Raw genomic sequence first — 23,261 nt, 5'->3', positions numbered from 1 at the left:
ATGTCGAAAATATGGAAAAATACGTAAGGGGGGGTAGTGTGTCGAAAATGTGGAAAAAAAACAAAGGGGGTAGTATGTCGAAAATATCGAAAAATACGTAAGGGGGGGTAGTGTGTCGAAAATGTGGAAAAAAAAACAAAGGGGTTAGTATGTCGAAAATATGGAAAAATACGTAAGGGGGGGGTAGTAGTGTCGAAAATGTGGAAAAAAAACAAAGGGGGTAGTATGTCGAAAATATCGAAAAATACGTAAGGGGGGGGTAGTGTGTCGAAAATGTGGAAAAAAAACAAAGGGGTTAGTATGTCGAAAATATGGAAAAATACGTAAGGGGGGGTAGTATGTCGAAAATGTGGAAAAAAAACAAAGGGGTTAGTATGTCGAAAATATGGAAAAATACGTAAGGGGGGGTAGTGTGTCGAAAATGTGGAAAAAAAACAAAGGGGGTAGTATGTCGAAAATATCGAAAAATACGTAAGGGGGGGTAGTGTGTCGAAAATGTGGAAAAAAAACAAAGGGGTTAGTATGTCGAAAATATGGAAAAATACGTAAGGGGGGGTAGTGTGTCGAAAATGTGGAAAAAAAACAAAGGGGGTAGTATGTCGAAAATATCGAAAAATACGTAAGGGGGGGTAGTGTGTCGAAAATGTGGAAAAAAAACAAAGGGGGTAAGTATGTCGAAAATATCGAAAAATACGTAAGGGGGGGGTAGTGTGTCGAAAATGTGGAAAAAAAACAAAGGGGGTAGTATGTCGAAAATATCGAAAAATACGTAAGGGGGGGTAGTGTGTCGAAAATGTGGAAAAAAAACAAAGGGGTAAGTATGTCGAAAATATCGAAAAATACGTAAGGGGGGGTAGTGTGTCGAAAATGTGGAAAAAAAACAAAGGGGGTAGTATGTCGAAAATATCGAAAAATACGTAAGGGGGGGTAGTGTGTCGAAAGATATGGAAAAATACGTAAGGGGGGGTAGTATGTCGAAAATGTGGAAAAAAAACAAAGGGGGTAGTATGTCGAAAATATCGAAAAATACGTAAGGGGGGGGTAGTGTGTCGAAAATGTGGAAAAAAAACAAAGGGGGTAGTATGTCGAAAATATCGAAAAATACGTAAGGGGGGGGTAGTGTGTCGAAAATGTGGAAAAAAAACAAAGGGGGTAGTATGTCGAAAATATCGAAAAATACGTAAGGGGGGGTAGTGTGTCGAAAATGTGGAAAAAAAACAAAGGGGTAAGTATGTCGAAAATATCGAAAAATACGTAAGGGGGGGATAGTGTGTCGAAAATGTGGAAAAAAAACAAAGGGGGTAGTATGTCGAAAATATGGAAAAATACGTAAGGGGGGGTAGTGTGTCGAAAATGTGGAAAAAAAACAAAGGGGGTAGTATGTCGAAAATATCGAAAAATACGTAAGGGGGGGTAGTGTGTCGAAAATGTGGAAAAAAAACAAAGGGGGTAGTATGTCAAAAATATGGAAAAATACGTAAGGGGGGGTAGTGTGTCGAAAATGTGGAAAAAAAACAAAGGGGTTAGTATGTCGAAAATATCGAAAAAAACAAAGGGGGTAGTATGTCGAAAATATCGAAAAATACGTAAGGGGGGGTAGTGTGTCGAAAATGTGGAAAAAAAACAAAGGGGGTAGTATGTCGAAAATATGGAAAAATACGTAAGGGGGGGGTAGTGTGTCGAAAATGTGGAAAAAAAACAAAGGGGGTAGTATGTCGAAAATATCGAAAAATACGTAAGGGGGGGTAGTGTGTCGAAAATGTGGAAAAAAAACAAAGGGGTAAGTATGTCGAAAATATCGAAAAATACGTAAGGGGGGGTAGTGTGTCGAAAATGTGGAAAAAAAACAAAGGGGGTAGTATGTCGAAAATATCGAAAAATACGTAAGGGGGGGTAGTGTGTCGAAAATGTGGAAAAAAAACAAAGGGGTAAGTATGTCGAAAATATCGAAAAATACGTAAGGGGGGGTAGTGTGTCGAAAATGTGGAAAAAAAACAAAGGGGGTAGTATGTCGAAAATATCGAAAAATACGTAAGGGGGGATAGTGTGTCGAAAATGTGGAAAAAAAACAAAGGGGTAAGTATGTCGAAAATATCGAAAAATACGTAAGGGGGGGGTAGTGTGTCGAAAATGTGGAAAAAAAACAAAGGGGGTAGTATGTCGAAAATATGGAAAAATACGTAAGGGGGGGTAGTGTGTCGAAAATGTGGAAAAAAAACAAAGGGGGTAGTATGTCGAAAATATCGAAAAATACGTAAGGGGGGGGTAGTGTGTCGAAAATGTGGAAAAAAAACAAAGGGGTAGTATGTCGAAAATATCGAAAAATACGTAAGGGGGGGTAGTGTGTCGAAAATGTGGAAAAAAAACAAAGGGGGTAGTATGTCGAAAATATCGAAAAATACGTAAGGGGGGGTAGTGTGTCGAAAATGTGGAAAAAAAACAAAGGGGTAAGTATGTCGAAAATATCGAAAAATACGTAAGGGGGGGTAGTGTGTCGAAAATGTGGAAAAAAAACAAAGGGGGTAGTATGTCGAAAATATCGAAAAATACGTAAGGGGGGGTAGTGTGTCGAAAATGTGGAAAAAAAACAAAGGGGTAGTATGTCGAAAATATGGAAAAATACGTAAGGGGGGGTAGTATGTCGAAAATGTGGAAAAAAAACAAAGGGGGTAGTATGTCGAAAATATCGAAAAATACGTAAGGGGGGGTAGTGTGTCGAAAATGTGGAAAAAAAACAAAGGGGTAAGTATGTCGAAAATATCGAAAAATACGTAAGGGGGGGTAGTGTGTCGAAAATGTGGAAAAAAAACAAAGGGGGTAGTATGTCGAAAATATCGAAAAATACGTAAGGGGGGGTAGTGTGTCGAAAATGTGGAAAAAAAACAAAGGGGTAAGTATGTCGAAAATATCGAAAAATACGTAAGGGGGGGTAGTGTGTCGAAAATGTGGAAAAAAAACAAAGGGGGTAGTATGTCGAAAATATCGAAAAATACGTAAGGGGGGATAGTGTGTCGAAAATGTGGAAAAAAAACAAAGGGGGTAGTATGTCGAAAATATGGAAAAATACGTAAGGGGGGGTAGTGTGTCGAAAATGTGGAAAAAAAACAAAGGGGGTAGTATGTCGAAAATATCGAAAAATACGTAAGGGGGGGTAGTGTGTCGAAAATGTGGAAAAAAAACAAAGGGGGTAGTATGTCAAAAATATGGAAAAATACGTAAGGGGGGGTAGTGTGTCGAAAATGTGGAAAAAAAACAAAGGGGTTAGTATGTCGAAAATATCGAAAAAAAACAAAGGGGGTAGTATGTCGAAAATATCGAAAACTACGTAAGGGGGGGTAGTGTGTCGAAAATGTGGAAAAAAAACAAAGGGGGTAGTATGTCGAAAATATGGAAAAATACGTAAGGGGGGGTAGTGTGTCGAAAATGTGGAAAAAAAACAAAGGGGGTAGTATGTCGAAAATATCGAAAAATACGTAAGGGGGGGTAGTGTGTCGAAAATGTGGAAAAAAAACAAAGGGGTAAGTATGTCGAAAATATCGAAAAATACGTAAGGGGGGGTAGTGTGTCGAAAATGTGGAAAAAAAACAAAGGGGGTAGTATGTCGAAAATATCGAAAAATACGTAAGGGGGGGTAGTGTGTCGAAAATGTGGAAAAAAAACAAAGGGGTAAGTATGTCGAAAATATCGAAAAATACGTAAGGGGGGGTAGTGTGTCGAAAATGTGGAAAAAAAACAAAGGGGGTAGTATGTCGAAAATATCGAAAAATACGTAAGGGGGGATAGTGTGTCGAAAATGTGGAAAAAAAACAAAGGGGTAAGTATGTCGAAAATATCGAAAAATACGTAAGGGGGGGTAGTGTGTCGAAAATGTGGAAAAAAAACAAAGGGGGTAGTATGTCGAAAATATCGAAAAAAAACAAAGGGGGTAGTATGTCGAAAATATGGAAAAATACGTAAGGGGGGGTAGTGTGTCGAAAATGTGGAAAAAAAACAAAGGGGGTAGTATGTCGAAAATATCGAAAAATACGTAAGGGGGGGTAGTGTGTCGAAAATGTGGAAAAAAAACAAAGGGGTAAGTATGTCGAAAATATCGAAAAATACGTAAGGGGGGGTAGTGTGTCGAAAATGTGGAAAAAAAGCAAAGGGGTTAGTATGTCGAAAATATGGAAAAATACGTAAGGGGGGGTAGTGTGTCGAAAATGTGGAAAAAAAACAAAGGGGGTAGTATGTCGAAAATGTGGAAAAAAAACAAAGGGGGTAGTATGTCGAAAATATCGAAAAATACGTAAGGGGGGGGTAGTGTGTCGAAAATGTGGAAAAAAAACAAAGGGGGTAGTATGTCGAAAATATCGAAAAATACGTAAGGGGGTTAGTGTGTCGAAAATGTGGAAAAAAAACAAAGGGGGTAGTATGTCGAAAATATGGAAAAATACGTAAGGGGGGGTAGTGTGTCGAAAATGTGGAAAAAAAACAAAGGGGGTAGTATGTCGAAAATATCGAAAAATACGTAAGGGGGGGTAGTGTGTCGAAAATGTGGAAAAAAAACAAAGGGGGTAGTATGTCGAAAATATCGAAAAATACGTAAGGGGGGGTAGTGTGTCGAAAATGTGGAAAAAAAACAAAGGGGGTAGTATGTCGAAAATATGGAAAAATACGTAAGGGGGGGTAGTGTGTCGAAAATGTGGAAAAAAAACAAAGGGGGTAGTATGTCGAAAATATGGAAAAATACGTAAGGGGGGGTAGTGTGTCGAAAATGTGGAAAAAAAACAAAGGGGGTAGTATGTCGAAAATATCGAAAAATACGTAAGGGGGGGTAGTGTGTCGAAAATGTGGAAAAAAAACAAAGGGGTTAGTATGTCGAAAATATGGAAAAATACGTAAGGGGGGGTAGTATGTCGAAAATGTGGAAAAAAAACAAAGGGGGTAGTATGTCGAAAATATGGAAAAATACGTAAGGGGGGGTAGTGTGTCGAAAATGTGGAAAAAAAACAAAGGGGTAAGTATGTCGAAAATATCGAAAAATACGTAAGGGGGGGTAGTGTGTCGAAAATGTGGAAAAAAAACAAAGGGGGTAGTATGTCGAAAATATCGAAAAATACGTAAGGGGGGGTAGTGTGTCGAAAATGTGGAAAAAAAACAAAGGGGTAAGTATGTCGAAAATATCGAAAAATACGTAAGGGGGGGTAGTGTGTCGAAAATGTGGAAAAAAAACAAAGGGGGTAGTATGTCGAAAATATGGAAAAATACGTAAGGGGGGGTAGTGTGTCGAAAATGTGGAAAAAAAACAAAGGGGTTAGTATGTCGAAAATATGGAAAAATACGTAAGGGGGGGTAGTATGTCGAAAATGTGGAAAAAAAACAAAGGGGGTAGTATGTCGAAAATATGGAAAAATACGTAAGGGGGGGTAGTGTGTCGAAAATGTGGAAAAAAAACAAAGGGGTAAGTATGTCGAAAATATCGAAAAATACGTAAGGGGGGGTAGTGTGTCGAAAATGTGGAAAAAAAACAAAGGGGGTAGTATGTCGAAAATATCGAAAAATACGTAAGGGGGGGTAGTGTGTCGAAAATGTGGAAAAAAAACAAAGGGGTAAGTATGTCGAAAATATCGAAAAATACGTAAGGGGGGGTAGTGTGTCGAAAATGTGGAAAAAAAACCAAGGGGGTAGTATGTCGAAAATATGGAAAAATACGTAAGGGGGGGTAGTGTGTCGAAAATGTGGAAAAAAAACAAAGGGGGTAGTATGTCGAAAATATCGAAAAATACGTAAGGGGGGGTAGTGTGTCGAAAATGTGGAAAAAAAACAAAGGGGTTAGTATGTCGAAAATATGGAAAAATACGTAAGGGGGGGTAGTATGTCGAAAATGTGGAAAAAAAACAAAGGGGGTAGTATGTCGAAAATATCGAAAAATACGTAAGGGGGGGTAGTGTGTCGAAAATGTGGAAAAAAAACAAAGGGGTTAGTATGTCGAAAATATGGAAAAATACGTAAGGGGGGGTAGTATGTCGAAAATGTGGAAAAAAAACAAAGGGGTTAGTATGTCGAAAATATGGAAAAATACGTAAGGGGGGGTAGTGTGTCGAAAATGTGGAAAAAAAACAAAGGGGGTAGTATGTCGAAAATATCGAAAAATACGTAAGGGGGGGTAGTGTGTCGAAAATGTGGAAAAAAAACAAAGGGGTTAGTATGTCGAAAATATGGAAAAATACGTAAGGGGGGGTAGTGTGTCGAAAATGTGGAAAAAAAACAAAGGGGGTAGTATGTCAAAAATATCGAAAAATACGTAAGGGGGGGTAGTGTGTCGAAAATGTGGAAAAAAAACAAAGGGGTAAGTATGTCGAAAATATCGAAAAATACGTAAGGGGGGGTAGTGTGTCGAAAATGTGGAAAAAAAACAAAGGGGGTAGTATGTCGAAAATATCGAAAAATACGTAAGGGGGGGTAGTGTGTCGAAAATGTGGAAAAAAAACAAAGGGGTAAGTATGTCGAAAATATCGAAAAATACGTAAGGGGGGGTAGTGTGTCGAAAATGTGGAAAAAAAACAAAGGGGGTAGTATGTCGAAAATATCGAAAAATACGTAAGGGGGGATAGTGTGTCGAAAATGTGGAAAAAAAACAAAGGGGGTAGTATGTCGAAAATATCGAAAAATACGTAAGGGGGGGTAGTGTGTCGAAAATGTGGAAAAAAAACAAAGGGGTTAGTATGTCGAAAATATGGAAAAATACGTAAGGGGGGGTAGTATGTCGAAAATGTGGAAAAAAAACAAAGGGGGTAGTATGTCGAAAATATCGAAAAATACGTAAGGGGGGGTAGTGTGTCGAAAATGTGGAAAAAAAACAAAGGGGTAAGTATGTCGAAAATATCGAAAAATACGTAAGGGGGGGTAGTGTGTCGAAAATGTGGAAAAAAAACAAAGGGGGTAGTATGTCGAAAATATCGAAAAATACGTAAGGGGGGGTAGTGTGTCGAAAATGTGGAAAAAAAACAAAGGGGTAAGTATGTCGAAAATATCGAAAAATACGTAAGGGGGGGTAGTGTGTCGAAAATGTGGAAAAAAAACAAAGGGGGTAGTATGTCGAAAATATCGAAAAATACGTAAGGGGGGGTAGTGTGTCGAAAATGTGGAAAAAAAACAAAGGGGGTAGTATGTCGAAAATATCGAAAAATACGTAAGGGGGGGTAGTGTGTCGAAAATGTGGAAAAAAAACAAAGGGGGTAGTATGTCAAAAATATGGAAAAATACGTAAGGGGGGGTAGTGTGTCGAAAATGTGGAAAAAAAACAAAGGGGTTAGTATGTCGAAAATATCGAAAAAAAACAAAGGGGGTAGTATGTCGAAAATATCGAAAACTACGTAAGGGGGGGTAGTGTGTCGAAAATGTGGAAAAAAAACAAAGGGGGTAGTATGTCGAAAATATGGAAAAATACGTAAGGGGGGGTAGTGTGTCGAAAATGTGGAAAAAAAACAAAGGGGGTAGTATGTCGAAAATATCGAAAAATACGTAAGGGGGGGTAGTGTGTCGAAAATGTGGAAAAAAACAAAGGGGTAAGTATGTCGAAAATATCGAAAAATACGTAAGGGGGGGTAGTGTGTCGAAAATGTGGAAAAAAAACAAAGGGGGTAGTATGTCGAAAATATCGAAAAATACGTAAGGGGGGGTAGTGTGTCGAAAATGTGGAAAAAAAACAAAGGGGTAAGTATGTCGAAAATATCGAAAAATACGTAAGGGGGGGTAGTGTGTCGAAAATGTGGAAAAAAAACAAAGGGGGTAGTATGTCGAAAATATCGAAAAAAAACAAAGGGGGTAGTATGTCGAAAATATGGAAAAATACGTAAGGGGGGGTAGTGTGTCGAAAATGTGGAAAAAAAACAAAGGGGGTAGTATGTCGAAAATATCGAAAAATACGTAAGGGGGGGTAGTGTGTCGAAAATGTGGAAAAAAAACAAAGGGGTAAGTATGTCGAAAATATCGAAAAATACGTAAGGGGGGGTAGTGTGTCGAAAATGTGGAAAAAAAGCAAAGGGGGTAGTATGTCGAAAATGTGGAAAAAAAACAAAGGGGGTAGTATGTCGAAAATATCGAAAAATACGTAAGGGGGGGGTAGTGTGTCGAAAATGTGGAAAAAAAACAAAGGGGTTAGTATGTCGAAAATATCGAAAAATACGTAAGGGGGGGTAGTGTGTCGAAAATGTGGAAAAAAAACAAAGGGGGTAGTATGTCGAAAATATGGAAAAATACGTAAGGGGGGGTAGTGTGTCGAAAATGTGGAAAAAAAACAAAGGGGTTAGTATGTCGAAAATATCGAAAAAAAACAAAGGGGGTAGTATGTCGAAAATATCGAAAACTACGTAAGGGGGGGTAGTGTGTCGAAAATGTGGAAAAAAAACAAAGGGGGTAGTATGTCGAAAATATGGAAAAATACGTAAGGGGGGGTAGTGTGTCGAAAATGTGGAAAAAAAACAAAGGGGGTAGTATGTCGAAAATATCGAAAAATACGTAAGGGGGGGTAGTGTGTCAGAATTTGTGGAAAAAAAACAAAAGGGGTAGTATGTCGAAAATATCGAAAAATACGTAGAGAAATAAATTAAAAAAAAAATCAAATTGGCGTGACAGCTGCGATTGCACGGCGTTGTCATGCGAAGCCGAATTAAAAACCTGGGCTTTATATAAACTTTCAGGTTTTTCTGTGAATTCAATTCAGGTAGGAGGGTTAACACAGTCGAGATGCTATTTTGGGTTAGCATTGGGCTAGCTGACTGAATTGTCAAGGAGTCTTTTTCTCGCAATTGTCGATAATTATAGACGGAAAGATGAGACGAAAAATTCACCTTTTGATATCCTCCGGCCGGCCACAGAGCGACGGAACTGAGGCCCGGGTTGGGGAAAGGCTTCATCAGGAACTTTCTATACCTGGGACACAAAAAAGCAAAATTCTTTAGCTTGAGCACACCTCGGCTATGTGATTTCAGATCGCGGAGTACAGGACATTTAGTCGTTCCCGATGGGCAAACCAAGCTCCGTGAACCTCTAGATGGCGCACTCGGGGTTTAAAAAAGGCAGAGGAAGTGGAAGGGTTGACAAAATAAGGAGCGGGAAAGTACTTACTGGACGGCGCAGCATAATCCGGCGGACAAGGCCAGGATGATGAGGCCGCTTCCGACCACACAAAGTTTGGTGATGAAAGCCGGATCTGAGAAAAACAAGAGCTTGGGAGTCATGTAACCCTCACTGTAAATCTCACCTAATTCCTAACCCCTAGACAATGTTCCCTGTAATTTTCCAGGGGTCTGAGCGTTCACACAAAGTCGGTGAGCAACGCTTGAAACAACAGTGAGCAACAGCAATCCCGAGTGTGGCAACTAAGTCATTATCAAACATGTCCAAAACTTGACATCACCTTACATTTTGCCGAGTTTCCGGCAATGCAAAACATTTTTGTATTATTCATGTATTATTGCAAAGGTTGTACGGCCTACAAACGTCATTTGTTTTTAGATAGATAGATAGATAGATACTTTATTCATCCCCGAAGGGAAATTCACTTTTCCAGCAGCATCCCTAAGCTGAGAACAATCGAAAATAACTGAGAACAATCGAAAATAACACGGGAGCTGCTGGAGTGGCTGCCATTCGTGACGGCGCCGGAGAAACGATTCAATTTGAATCATGTACAAACAAACAAACAATTGAATCATGTACAAGAAACGATTCAATCTGAATCATGTACAAACAAACAAACAATTGAATCATGTACAACAAACAAACAAAATATTTATGTTTCAATAAGTGGAGTGTTAATAAAATGGGGGGAAAATAATTTCTGATACTGATATAACCAGGTAAAACTAATTTTAAGTTACCTGTCCAAATGAATGTTGTGCCATCTCACCTTTCCCACTCTCTCTGCTCGCTCCTGAAACTTTATCAAATAGTCCAAAATTTTACCTCATTTTACAATTCTTTCACAAGATTTCCATTTCTTTTATTCCTGGTATCCTTTGTCGCATAATACGAACATTTTTGGGGGGCTTATTTAGTCGGTTGTAAGATACAGAACTGTATTTAATTACATTTTTGAGTGGAAGTACAATGTTGGCAACAAGATTGACTTGGTGTAATTGGAAATTATTCGAATGCAAAACAAACTTTTTCTCCTTTTGTTAATTTTTTTTCTCAGCTTTTCACTGCTTTTTATTTTGGTATTTTTTTCTTTTTGGTTCTATTCCCCCTTCCTTTAAGTCATTTTGTGCATCATTTTACAAAATATTTAGTCATATAGGGACGAAAGAAGCAAAAACAACCTGAAGAGCCGGTTCCTTTTAGTGAGCCGAGCCAAAGAAGCCGGTTCTCGAAAAACTACTGACTTGACTCAACTTCGTTCTACTTCCACCTTGACTTCCAAATACCGCATTTACAACACAATGTCAGGGGAACCCTTGTATTTTTACCTTCATGCACTGTAACTTAATCCGCTTCTTAATTAGCAATTTGGAGCCCTGATTTTTGTGAGCTGGCTAGATTTTCTTGTGCGCGGAAAAGCTCTGGGCAGTGCGCAATTACGCATACACGCAGCTTAGAGGGAACATTACCCTTAGCCCCAACTTTGAACCTTTGTCCAAACTGCAACCTTACCTCCTAACTTTAGCTTAAACCCAACAGAACTCCTAATGCCAGCCCTAACCCTAGTCCTAACTCTTAACTTTAGCCCAACCTAAACCAAAGCACAAGCCCCAACCCCAAGCCTAACATCTAACTAACCCAAACCTATTGACCAAAACCAACCTTTATAGTCCTGACCCCCTAGCTCCAAGCCCAACAACTAACTAGCCCAAAACCAATCCTAACAATAGTCCTGACCCCTAACCCTAGCCCTAACCCCTAGGCCAAACCCCAAGCCTAACTACTTAAGCCTAAAACGAAACCCAACAATAGCCCAAACACTCCCGACCTTTAACTCTATTTCTAAACTATGTAATCAAATAGGAACAATAGTAGTTCTCATTTAAAATAATGTTTTTTTAAACAACAACTGTCACGTCTATATTTGTTAAGTGCAGTCGGTCGTTTTGATATTGTTGCAACGACCCGACGATTCCATCAGATGGTGCTGTTGCCACTCAAGCCACGACCCTGCATTTTTTAAGCTTTTGTGCTCAAACGAAACCCCCGAAACGCAGAGAAGGGCCTTTGTGCAGAGTCCACTCCAGCACCCATTTGTGAGTCACGTTTCGGTGGCGGCTAAAGCCACTTTCCGTGGCATCAAACGTCAGGGTGAGAAGATCCTCCTGGGAACAGGAGGAGGAGGAGGAAAGGATGACAGAGTTCCTCACCCCATTTTCGGGTCTTAAAGGAAAGGGAGTGAGAGAAACAAGGAGGGAAGGAAAGAAAATAGGAAAGGAGGAAATAAGAAAAAGAAGGGAACAAGGAAGGAAGGAATGAAGGGAAGAAAATTTGAAGGAAGGAATGAAGAGAAGAAAGACGAAATGATAGATGTAACAAAGGCAAGAAAAATTAAGGAATGACAGAAAGAACGAAAACAAAAAGGAAAGAAGGATTGATAGAAGGAGTGAAGCCAAAAAGAAGAAAGAACGACATAATAAAAAAAGCTAGGAAAAAGAAAGGAAGAAATAAAAAAGAGAAGCGATGAAAGAAAGAAATAAAAATGATGAATGATAAATGTAATAAAGGCAAGGGAAAAAGGGAATGACAGAAAGAATGAAGACAAAAAAGAAAAAAGGAATGAAGACAAAAAGAAAGAAATAATATACAAAGCAACAAAAGAAACCTGGGAAAAAAATAAAAGAAAGGAAGAAATAAAAAAGAGAAACATGGAAAGACAGACAGGAAGAAAGAAGGCAAGAAAATAAAGGAGGAATGAAGGCAGGAAAAAAGAAGGAATAAAGAGAAGAACGAAAGAAGAAAAGAAAAATAACAAAAGAGAGAAACATGGAAAGAAAGAAAGACAGGAAGAAAGAAGGCAAGAAAAGAAAGAAGGGAGGAATGAAGGCGAGAAAAAAGAAGGAATGATAGATGGGATGAAGGCAAGAAAGAAAGAAGGAAAGAAAAAGAACAATAAAAGGAACGAAGGAAAGAAAGACAGGAAGAAAGAAGTTAAGAAAAGAAGGAATGAAAAACGAAGAAATAATAGATGGAATGAAGGGAAGGAAAAAGAAAGGAGGAAAGAAAGAGAAAGAGGAAGACAGAAGGCAAGAAAAGAAAGAAGGGAGGAATGAAGGTGAGAAAAAAGAAGGAATGGCAGATGGGATGAAGGCAAGAAAGAAAGAAAAACAACAAAAGAGAGAAACATGGAAAGAAAGACAGGAAGAAAGAAGGCAAGAAAAGGAAAAATGAAGGGGAGAAAAAAGAAGGGATGATAGATGGAATGGAGGCAAGAAAGAAAGAAGGGAAAAAAAAGAAAAATAGAAGGAACGAAGGAAAGAGAAAGACAGGAAGAAAGAAGGCAAGAAAAAAAAAAGGGAGGAATGAAAGAAAGAAAGAAAAGAAGAGATGCTTGATTGAATAAAGGCAAGAGAAGAAAGAAGTGATGAATGAAGGGGAGAAAAAAGGAGAAATGATGGATGGAATGAAGGCAAGAAAGAAAGAAGTTAAGAAAAGAAAGAAGGTAGGAATGAAAGAAAGAGAGAGAACGAGGGAAGGAAGGAGAGGAAGCGGCCCACCGAATCTTCTGGTCTTAAAGTGCCAGAGGTTGCTGGAGACGCTCCCTTCCGGCGTCAGGGCTTCCACGTGGAGACCGTACTCCTGGTCTGGCTCCAGATCCCTCAGGAGAACTTCCCGTATGCCGGCCTCCACCGTCACGTCTGGGGGGCGGACGACAAACCCGAATGAAAAAAGACCCCCGCCGGATTCCAAAACCTGGTCCCAGGGGGCGCCAAACTCACTCCGGCTCTCTCCTCGCGACGATCGGTAGCAGACCAGGAATCGAACCGGGCTCCGACCGCACACGGGGCGCCTCTCCATCGTCCACGTCACCAGCGCGCTTTTGTAAGCCGCCTCCACCTTCATCTCCGAGAAATTGGCCGCCGCTGCCCCAAACAACCAACGTTTGATTCCTTTCGTTTCAACAAAGATTGAAAAGACTTTCCTCTTTTTTTTGTTTTTACTTCATTGCTTATTCGGATTGAGGATCTTTTTTCATTTCGGATCACTTTTACATAAAAAGTCAAGTCCTGTTTATTTGTTAATCACAAAGAGTCTCAAAGGGCTGCACAGACCACAGACTATTGGAACTATACAACATAACAGAATATCAGATTTAAAGCAAAAAAAATAGGGATGTAGTACAGTGGAACCTCGCTAGTTCGCGGTTCCACTTTTGCGGGTTCAGAGCTTCGCGGATATAAAAAATAGACCTTACCTTCTCAATAAAAGCATTCATTGACTTGACGCCATTGAGCGCGAGCTTATGTCAACTGATGACACGGCGTGGACACTCTTATTGTGAAGGGGAGGGGGAGGCCCTGACACAATGCTTAGTCATTGCTGCTTCGCTCAACCCCCTACTTCAACTCCTCCCACCTCACCCCCTTCTTAGGTGGCGCTCAGTTTATCAAGGAGGAATTCGGCGATGTGACGTAAGTTTATTTTCTTCTGTCACATTTCATCTCAAGTTTGACTTTATTATACCAAAAGCGAGCGGTTGTTTGTACTACCTCAACACGGCTAATTGTGTATACCAGTATACGTTTTTTTAAGCATTTTTAAAGGGGTGTCGCTACTTTGCGGATTTTCAATTTTCGCGGGTGGTCTTGGTGCCCATTAACCGCGAAAACCGAGGGATTACAGTATTATGCTTTTAATTCTGAAACGATAAAGGAAATACAACAGAATTGCTACAAAACACTAGTACAGTAATACTACAATACAAAAATACCACTATAGAAATACTAATAAAACTAAAACAGAAATACTACTAACAAGGAAATATTACAAAAATACTGCAGAATTATTACTACAGAAATACTAAAAAAATACTACAAAAACACACTACTGTAATTCTAAATCAAATACTACAAAAATGCTTGAAAAATACTACTGTAAATATAAAATAAAGTGGTTAAAAAGAGACCAAATATATTTTTTGCTTGAATTCTGAACTTTTGAAAAGCAATTTGATGACACAAATTTATTTAAAAACAAATATTAAAAAAAAACATGAAATAACAGCCTGTTTGTTTTTTAGTATCGAATCATAACATTTTCATTTGAAAATTAAAAAAAAAAATTTTGAAAAAAATTGACAATTTTTTGTTATTTATTTATTATTATTTATTTATATTTTGTTGATTGATATTTTTCAAGACATCTGCTTCCCTGTTCTATATGTATCTGTATCTTTATGTATCTATTTGAACAAATATTACATTACTAAATATTATATTATTTATCACCTCCGATTTTATGTTAATATTATTGCAACTAAAAGTACATCTGGCTTTTAATTTAGTTTCATTTTTTTACTTCATTTTATTAACATTTTATACAAAATAATTTAAAAACATCCGGCTCCTTTTTAAGTGGATGACATCTTCAAGTAAATATATAAAATAAAATAAAACATTTTTTAAAAACACCTGCTCCCTTTTTATAACTGCTTTATTACTTTATGTATTTCTTCTTATTCCTTGTCATTTTCTCATTTTTTAAATAAAATTATTTAGAATGAGACATTTTAAAAATATATATATTTTATGAATATTTTTCCTAATATAGTCATTTATTTAAGTGTTTTATTTGTATTTTATATATATTATAATAGTCATCGTAAAAAAACAACTAGTACCTTTTTATTTCAACTTTATATAAAATAATAAAAATTAAAACAGGGTATTATTTTGAAAGAAATCTTTTTATTTTGTTGATTATTCTGTAAAATAATAATATTTAAAAAAAGAAGTCCCTTTGGAATTCATTATCTATAAGAAAAGAATCATTCAAAAAGAATCGACCAACCGGCATTTGAGGTGCAGATGGGCGGAGCTTGTGCGGCCGCGCCCGTTTTGTCGGCCAATAGCGGCGTCACGGTCACGTTGTACGACGTTTGTCTCGCGAGACCTGGACGAAGAAAATAATGGCTTGTTTATTCCAATGTTCGAGGCAGGGGGTGACAAACTCATTGGAGCTTGGGGGGGAAACCTAGCAAAAAAAACAAATTAACTCTGGCAGGGACTGGACTAGTAAGATTGAAGAGAAACGGAGACAGAAAAAGAAAGAAAAAAGAACAAATGAGAGAGAGAAAGAGAGAATAAGGAAAAACAAGGAAAGAGACAAAGACAAAGAGAGACAGTGATAAAGAAAAAGAATGAGGATATAGGGAGAGAGTGAGAAAAAAGAAAAAGTGAGAAAACAAGAGTAAGAACATGGCAGATAGAGAAATAGAGAAGGGAAAAAGAGTGAAGAACAAAGGGACTAAGAGAACGAAAGAGCAGGAAAAACAAAGAGAGAGAGAAAAAGAGTAATATAGCTCCAGTTGCTACGTGAGTACCACCTGGCTTCATCAACATCAATTGTACATTTTGAGTCTCCGTAGTTTGTATTTTTCCTTGTGCTTTTTAGCACTCGTTTTCAGCTGCACAACCCAATTTGTGGTCGGATACTGCACGCTGTACCTTAAAATGAAGGAAAATTATCCAATATAGCGTTGTTTTCTCATTTAAAGAATGTTTTCTCGATAAATGTACTTTCGTATGTCTTAAAAGATTGTCAATAAAGACGAGAGTCTGTAACCGCTTCCTGATAACAAAATCATGCGTGAAAGCGCAGACTAATGAGGGATCCATTGAGACCGCAGACCACAGACCGCAGTCCTCCATCCCCGCCTACCCGATAATATGGCGCCGGTCGTCCTGCTTTCCCTCCACTGGTATCGAATGCCGTCACCGGTCCAGTCGATCACGTAGCCCGTCACGTGCTGAGAAGGGGCGTCCCAGACCACGTGGACGACGCCGTCTTGTGCCCACGTCTGCAGGTTCCTCACTCGGGGGAGATGGGCTTTAGAAAAAAAAGGCATTCCGGCATTGTGTAACAGCATTAGCCCTGGACTTAACCCTGGCTCGGGCGTTAGCCCTGACTCCAGTCAAAACTCGGACCCTGAACCTAGCTCCAACCCCACTCCTAACCTTAGGCCCAGGGTTGGGTAGGGTTACTTTAACTGGATTACTTTCAATGACTTTTGGATGACTCCAATACCAAATATGCTAATAAAAGACAAAAGAAACTAAATATGAATAAAATGATGACTCACAACACGTGGTAAGCTTTCGCTCCTGGCTTTGATCTCCAGCAAAAATAACATCAAATGCGACAGAAACAAAATGAAAATAAATCCAAACATCATTTTTGCCGTTCCATGTATTCCGTTACTCCCCAAGCCCGCACAAAATGGAGTTATTTTATTCATATTTAGTTTCTTTTGTCTTTTCTTAGCATATTTGGTATTGGAGTCATCCAAAAGTAATTGAAAGTAATCAAGTTAAAGTAACTTTACCCAACCCTGCTTAGGCCTGACCTCCAACGCTAACCCAGGTCCAACTAAAATGTGTACCCTAACTCCAAACAAAACGCTAAACCTAACTTCAACCCGAATCCTAGCTCCAATTGAAAGTCTAATTCCAACCAAAACCCTTACCCTAACTTCAACCCTTACCCTAGGCTTAGCTTATCTTTAAAATGTGCTCCAACCAATACCCTAGCTCTCAAGTCTGACACAAACCCTAGAACACCAGCTCCAATCATAATACTATATCCAACCAAAACTCTAACCTTAACCCTAGCTTCAACCCTAACCCTAGTTCCAACCCCTATCCCTCACTCTGACCAAAACCCTAACCCTCGCTCCAAGCAAAGCACTAGCCTTAGCACAACCCTAACTTAGAACAGATTATTAAGGTAAGTTTACTCTGACCAAAACCCTAACCCTGGTTCCAACCCTAAACCCATCTCCAACCTGTACTCCAACTAAAACCCTAAGCCAAGCTTCAACCCTAATCCTAGCTCCAATTGAAACTCTTTATTCCAACCAAACCCCTAACCTTAGCTCCAATGCTTACCCTAACTTCAACCCTTACCCTCAGCTCAGCTTATCTTTAAAATGAGCTTCAACCAATACCCTAGCTCTAGTTCCAACCCTAAACCAGGTTCTGACACTAACCCTAAACCCTAGGACACCAGCTCCAATCATAACACTATATCCAACCCTAACCCTAACCCCAACCCTAGCTTCAACCCTAACCCTAATTCCAACCCTGTCCCTCACTCTGACCAAAACCCTAACCCTCACTCCAACCAAAGCCCTAACCTTAGCACAACCCTAACTTTGAACACATGAGTAAAATGAGTCTACTCTGACCAAAACCCTAACCCTGGTTCCAACCCTAAAACCATCTCCAACCTGTACTCCAACTAAGACACTAAGCCAAGCTTAAACCCTAATCCCAGCTCCAATTGAAACTCTAATTCCAACCCTAACCCTTGCCCTAACTTCAACCCTTACCCTAGGCTCATTTTATCTTTAAACGGAGCTCCAACTAATACCCTAGCCCTAGTTCCAAATCTAAACAAAGTTCTGACTCAAACCCTAAACCCTATAACACCAGCTCCAATCATAATACTATATCTAACCAAAACCCTAACGCTAACTCTAACCAAAACCCCAACCTTAGCTTCAACCCTAACCCTAGTTCCAACCCGATCCTTCACTCCGACCAAAACCTTAAACCTCGCTCCAACCAAAGCCTTAACCTTAGCACAACCCTAACTTTGAACAAATGAGTAAAATAAGTCTACTCTGACCAAAAACCCTAACCCTCATTCCAACCCTAAACCCATCTCCAACCTGTACTCCAACTAAAACCCTAACCCTAGCTCCAACCCTTACCCTAGGCTCAGCTTATCTTTAAAAAGAGCTCCAACTAATACCCTAGCTCTAGTTCCAACCCTAAACCAAGTTCTGACACAAACCCTATAACAACAGTTCCAATTATTATATTATATTCAACCAAAAGCCTAACGCTAACTTTAACCAAAACCCCAACCCTAGCTTCAACCCTAACCCTAGTCCCAACCCTATCCCTTGCTCCAACCAAAGCCCAAACCTTAGCTCAACCCTAACTTTAAAGTAACCCTAACCCTCGTTCCAACCCTAAACCTAGCTCAAACCATGACTCTAACTCCGACTGGAACCCTACCTTCACTCCAACAAAAACCCTACCCTGAGTTCCAATCTGTACCCTTGGGTCAACCTATCCCAAACCACTGCTCCGACCCAAACCTTATCTCCAAGATCAACCCATGCCCTGGCCCCAAGTCAATAAACTGGAAAAGTCATTCTTTAACGAGGATCGGGTTGGGTATTTTACCCGTACGTACTTTCCCGGAGCGCCGGGACGTAAACGGATTCCTGGGCCAGGAATTCCCCGTCCCGGAAGACTCTCAGTTTGAGCCGGTGCGCGTCTCCGTCCGCTAAAAGGTCGTGCCAGGAATGGCCGGGCGTGGCCAGCGTCCATCGCCCGTCCTCGCCCACCAAATATGTGAAAACTCCCTCGCAACTGGACGGAATTTCCTGCCGGGAAAACGGACGTCGACAATGTGAGGGGCGACCATTTTCATCTACTTACACCCACGCGGGGCAGCCATTTCTATTTTCTTACTGCCTGCATAAAGCGGCCATTTTGTCTTCTTACTGTCCACATGGGGCGGCCATTTTCATTATCTTACAGCCCACATAAAGCGGCCCTTTTGATTTCCTTACCGTCCACATGGGGCAGCCATTTTGATCCTCTTACTGTCCGCATGGGGCAGCAATTCCTATTTTCTTACAGCCCACATAAAGCGGCCCTTTTGATTTTCCTACTGCCCACACGGGGCAGCCATTTTCATCTTTTTAACAGTTACATGAGGCTGCCATTTTGATCTTCTTACTGTCCGCACGGGGCAGCCATTTCTATTTCCTTATCGCCCACATGGGGCAGCCATTTTCATCTTTTTAACAGTTACATGAGGCCGCCATTTTGATCTTCCATTTTATCTTCCTACCGTTCGCATGGGGAAGCCATCTTTATCTTTTTATCGCCTACATGAGGAAGCCATTTTGATCCTCTTACTGTCTGCACAGGGCAGCCATTTCTATTTTCTTACTACCCACATGGGGCAGAAATTTCTATTTTCTTATCGTCCACACAGGGCAGCCATTTTTATCTTTTTAACGGTCACATGAGGCAGCCATTTTGATCCTCTTACTGTCCACACGGGGCGTCCATTTTATCTTCTTACCGCCCACATGAGGCAGACAATTTCTTTTTCTTACTGCCCACATGGGGCAGAAATTTCTATTTTCTTACCGCCCACATGGGGCAGCCCATTTTTATCTTTTTAACAGTTACATGAGGCAGCCATTTTGATCCTCTTACTGTCCGCACAGGGCAGCCATTTCTGTTTCCTTACTACCCACATGGGGCACCAACTTCTATTTCCTTACCGCCCACATGAGGCAGCCTTTTTGATTTTCTTACTGCCCACATGGGGCGACCCTTTTTATCTTTTTAACAGTGACATGAGGCATCCATTTTGATTCTCTTACTGTCCGCACGGGGCGGCCATTTTTTATCTTCTTACCGCCCACATGGGGAAGCCATCTTTATCTTCTTACCGCCTACACGAGGCTGCCATTTTGATCCTCTTGCTGTCCGCACGGGGCAGCCATTTCTTTTTTCTTACTGTCCGCACAGGGCAGAAATTACTATTTTCTTACTGTCCGCACGGGGCAGCCATTTTTATCTTCTTACCCCCCACATGGAGCGTCCATTTTATCTTCCTACCCAGGGTTGGGTAGGGTTACTTTAACTGGATTACTTTCAATGACTTTTGGATGACTCCAACACAAAATATGCTAACAAAAGACAAAATAAACTAAATATGAATAAAATGATGACTCACAACAGGTGGTAAGCTTTCTCTCCTGGCTTTGATCTCTTTGATCTGCGGCAAAACTAACATCAAATGCCACAGAAACAAAATGAAAATCAATCCAAACAGCTTGCCAACATCATTTTTGCCGTTCCATGTATTCCATTACTCCCCAAGCCTGCACAAAATTTTGTCATTTTATTCATATTTAGTTTCTTTTGTCTTTTATTAGCATATTTGGTATCGGAGTAATCCAAGAGTAATTGAAAGTAATCCAGTTAAAGTAACCCTACCCAACCCTGTTCCTACCATTCACATGGGGCAGCCATTTTGATTTCCTTACCACCCGCATAGGACAACCCTTTTTATCTTTTTACCACCTACACGAGGCCTCCATTTTGATCCTCTTACCGTCTACACGGGCGGCCATTTTGCTTTCCTTACCTCCCACATAGCGCGAACGTTTCGATTGCCGTCGACGCCGGGAGGCGCCAGCGTCCTCCACAGTCGTAGCTTAAGGCGGCGCTCTGCAGAAAATTCCGACTTAAGCCGACGTCGGGAATTCGGAACCGGGTTCGAGAAACCGTACTCACTGTCCAATCGGCTGCGCAGAATCCGCGGCGAGCTCCAACGGCTCCAGGGCGCCTCCGTCCAAGCGCAGCGCACCGAAACGGCGTAATCCCAGCACGACGAAACGTTTTCCAGTCGGACTTTTCCTTTTTCTCCGGCTTCTAAAGTCACGTTGCGCGACTCCTACCGAAAATAAAGCAAGAAGAAAATAATAAAACACTTTTTTTAAAGGGACAGTGTGTATCATTTGACCACAAGATATCGCTGTATTGTGTAGTAGCAAAAAGGAGGACTCAAAAGCACAAGGGCAAATACAAACTACAGAGACTCAAAGTATTTTTGCCCACTGCTTTTTGCAAAGAAAAAATAATTATAAAACAAAAGAAAAAAGGAGAAGCAAAACAAGATGAAAAAAGAAAAGAAAATGTAGACAATAAAAGAAAAAAAGAAGAAAACATTGGAGAAAAACAAAGAGAAGGAAAAAGAGAAGAGACAAAAAAAGAAAAGAGAGAAAAGGAAAATATGAAGGAAAAAGAGAAAAAAGAAAGATGAAAAAAAAACATAAGAGAAAGGAAAAATATAAAAATAGAGGAAAAAGCAAAAACAAGGAAAAAAGAAAAAAAAAGAAATAGGAAAGAAAAAGTTCTTAAAAACAGGAAAAAATGAATTCAGGAAGCAAGAGAAAACAAATCAGAAAAGTTAACAAAAAAGATAAAAATGTAAAAAAAAAAGGGAAAAAGAAAGACAGTAAAAGGCAAAAGAGAGAAAAAGAGTAAACAGTAAACAGGTGAAGAAAAGGGGAAAAGAAAAGATTGCAAAAAATAAAGGGAAAAGGAAGAACAAAGAAGATAAAAGGAAATGTGAGAAAAAAGAAAAAGGAAAGAAAAAAAACAAAAACACAGGAAAAAAAACAGAAAAAAACAGAAAAGAGTGAAAAAATAACAAAAGGGGGGAAAAGAAGAAAAAAAGGAGTGAAATAAAGAAATTGAACAAAAGAAAGAAAAAAACATAAGATAAAGGAAAAATAGAAAAATAGAGGAAAAAGCAAAAACAAGGAAAACATTTTTTTTAAAGATATGAAAAATAGAAATAAGAAATGAAAAGAAAAAAGTTTTCAAAAAAGGAAAACATGGATTAAGGAAGCAAGAGAAAAAAATAAGAAAAGTTCACAAAAATATAGCAAAATGGAAAAAAAAGGAAAAAGAAAAAAACAGTGAAAGGCAAAAGAGAGAAAAAGAGTAAACAGTAAACAGGTGAAGAAAAGGGGAAAAGAAAAGATTGCAAAAAATAAAGGGAAAAGGAAGAACAAAGATATAAGGAAAATGAGAGAAAAGTTACAAAAGAAAAGAAAAAACAGAAAAAGAACAGGAAAATATGAGAAAGGAAAATAACAAAAGGGGAAAAAAAGAAGCAAAAAAGGAGTGAAATAAAGAAAAAGAACGAAAGAAAAGAATACATCCAGAAAAAAGGATGGATGGATGTATTATTTAAAATTCAAGTCAGGAGCCACAAATGCCTCCCCCAGACTGGCGGTGACCGTTACCTGGTTATATTTGACTTGACAGTCGTGTTTGTCCGAGCTGGTGGACGTGTTCCACTTGGCCAGAAGATAACCCGGGAAGGCCTGGACCTCCAACTCGGGAGCTCCAATTTGCACTAAACAACAAAACGATAATCGATTCCGCTTCCCCGATCGACAAATTTCCGACGACTCACGAATGCGTCGCGGATTCAACCGGTAAACGTCGGAGTCGACTTCCCAGCGTTTGCTCCGGGCTCTGACGGTGACTTGGAAGTTCCCCAGGAGAGGAACGTCGCCTGAAACATCCCTGGGAGAAGTGCACGTCTTCATTTCTCGGGAACCACAAATTTTCCAACCAGAAGCGCCGCTAAAAAAAAAGAGAGGTACCAAAGGTCAAGAAAGAAGGCATCACAGGAAGAGTTCTGAGGCCAGAAACACTGTCTTCACCAACTAACACAGAGTCGCCAAAAAGCATCTTGATTATCCTCAACACTTTGAGAAACGTTCCGTGGACTGAGGAATCAAACATGGAACTTTACGCAAAGTGCGCAGCGTCAAACGGAAACGGCGTTTGACAAAATTATGCCAACAGGAAAGCACGGTGGCGGCAGTGTGACGGTCTGGGGCTGCTTTGCTGCCTCAGGACCAGGACAACTTGCTGTAGTCCAAGTCTGTATTTCAATCCAGTTAACATGCCGCGGTGTGACCTTAAAGGGGCAGTCCATGCTAAAAAAAAAACCTCCAATACAGGGGATTTGAAACCATTTTACAAAGAAGAGTGGGGCAAAATTCCTCCATAGCGTTGGGAAAAACTAATCTCCTATTATGGTAAACATTTGATTTCTGTTGTCCCTGCCAAAGGTGGCCCAACTCTCTATTAGGTTCAGGGAGCAATCACTCTCACATTGTGTGCCTTGAAAAATAGAATCAACACATTTTGTAATCCCTTGGGTTGTTGATATCAAATATTGGTTTGATGGTCTGAATCCCTCGGGAGTGCTAAACATACAAAAAAACGAGGCAATCATTCTTTCACATTTTGTGTGCCTTGAAAAATAGAATCAACACATTTTGTAATCCCTTGGGTTGTTGATATCAAATATTGGTTTGATGATCTGAATCCCTCGGGAGTGCTAAATATACAAAAAACCGAGGCAATCACTCTTTCACATTTTGTGTGCCTTAATAAATAGAATCAACGCATTTTGTAATCCCTTGGGTTGTTAATATCAAATATTGGTTTGAT

General features: G+C 39.7%; 1 protein-coding gene across 1 annotated transcript in view; it reads right to left on the bottom strand.

Annotated features, from left to right (window-relative positions):
• LOC148346283 (interleukin-31 receptor subunit alpha-like) overlaps positions 1-23,261 on the bottom strand; it is a 43,190-nt gene that overhangs the window by 13,465 nt on the left and 6,464 nt on the right. Inside the window, exons 6-16 of the mRNA XM_088325017.1 lie at positions 22,210-22,382; positions 22,037-22,149; positions 20,517-20,676; positions 20,368-20,450; positions 18,388-18,580; positions 15,844-16,011; positions 14,974-15,075; positions 12,903-13,046; positions 12,681-12,821; positions 9,109-9,193; positions 8,832-8,913 (exon numbers count right to left, since the gene is read on the bottom strand). Of these exons, the coding sequence (XP_088181143.1) occupies positions 8,832-8,913; positions 9,109-9,193; positions 12,681-12,821; positions 12,903-13,046; positions 14,974-15,075; positions 15,844-16,011; positions 18,388-18,580; positions 20,368-20,450; positions 20,517-20,676; positions 22,037-22,149; positions 22,210-22,382 (1,444 nt within the window). The remainder of the gene's footprint in view (positions 1-8,831; positions 8,914-9,108; positions 9,194-12,680; positions 12,822-12,902; positions 13,047-14,973; positions 15,076-15,843; positions 16,012-18,387; positions 18,581-20,367; positions 20,451-20,516; positions 20,677-22,036; positions 22,150-22,209; positions 22,383-23,261) is intronic.

The sequence above is a fragment of the Urocampus carinirostris genome, chromosome 20 (genome assembly GCF_059441175.1).
Source record: "Urocampus carinirostris isolate Australia breed hairy pipefish chromosome 20, RoL_Ucar_1.0, whole genome shotgun sequence".
In the NCBI taxonomy this organism is placed as follows: domain Eukaryota; kingdom Metazoa; phylum Chordata; class Actinopteri; order Syngnathiformes; family Syngnathidae; genus Urocampus; species Urocampus carinirostris.
The sequence above is the reverse complement of the archived record's forward strand: the minus strand, read 5'-3'. Positions and strand labels throughout refer to the sequence as shown.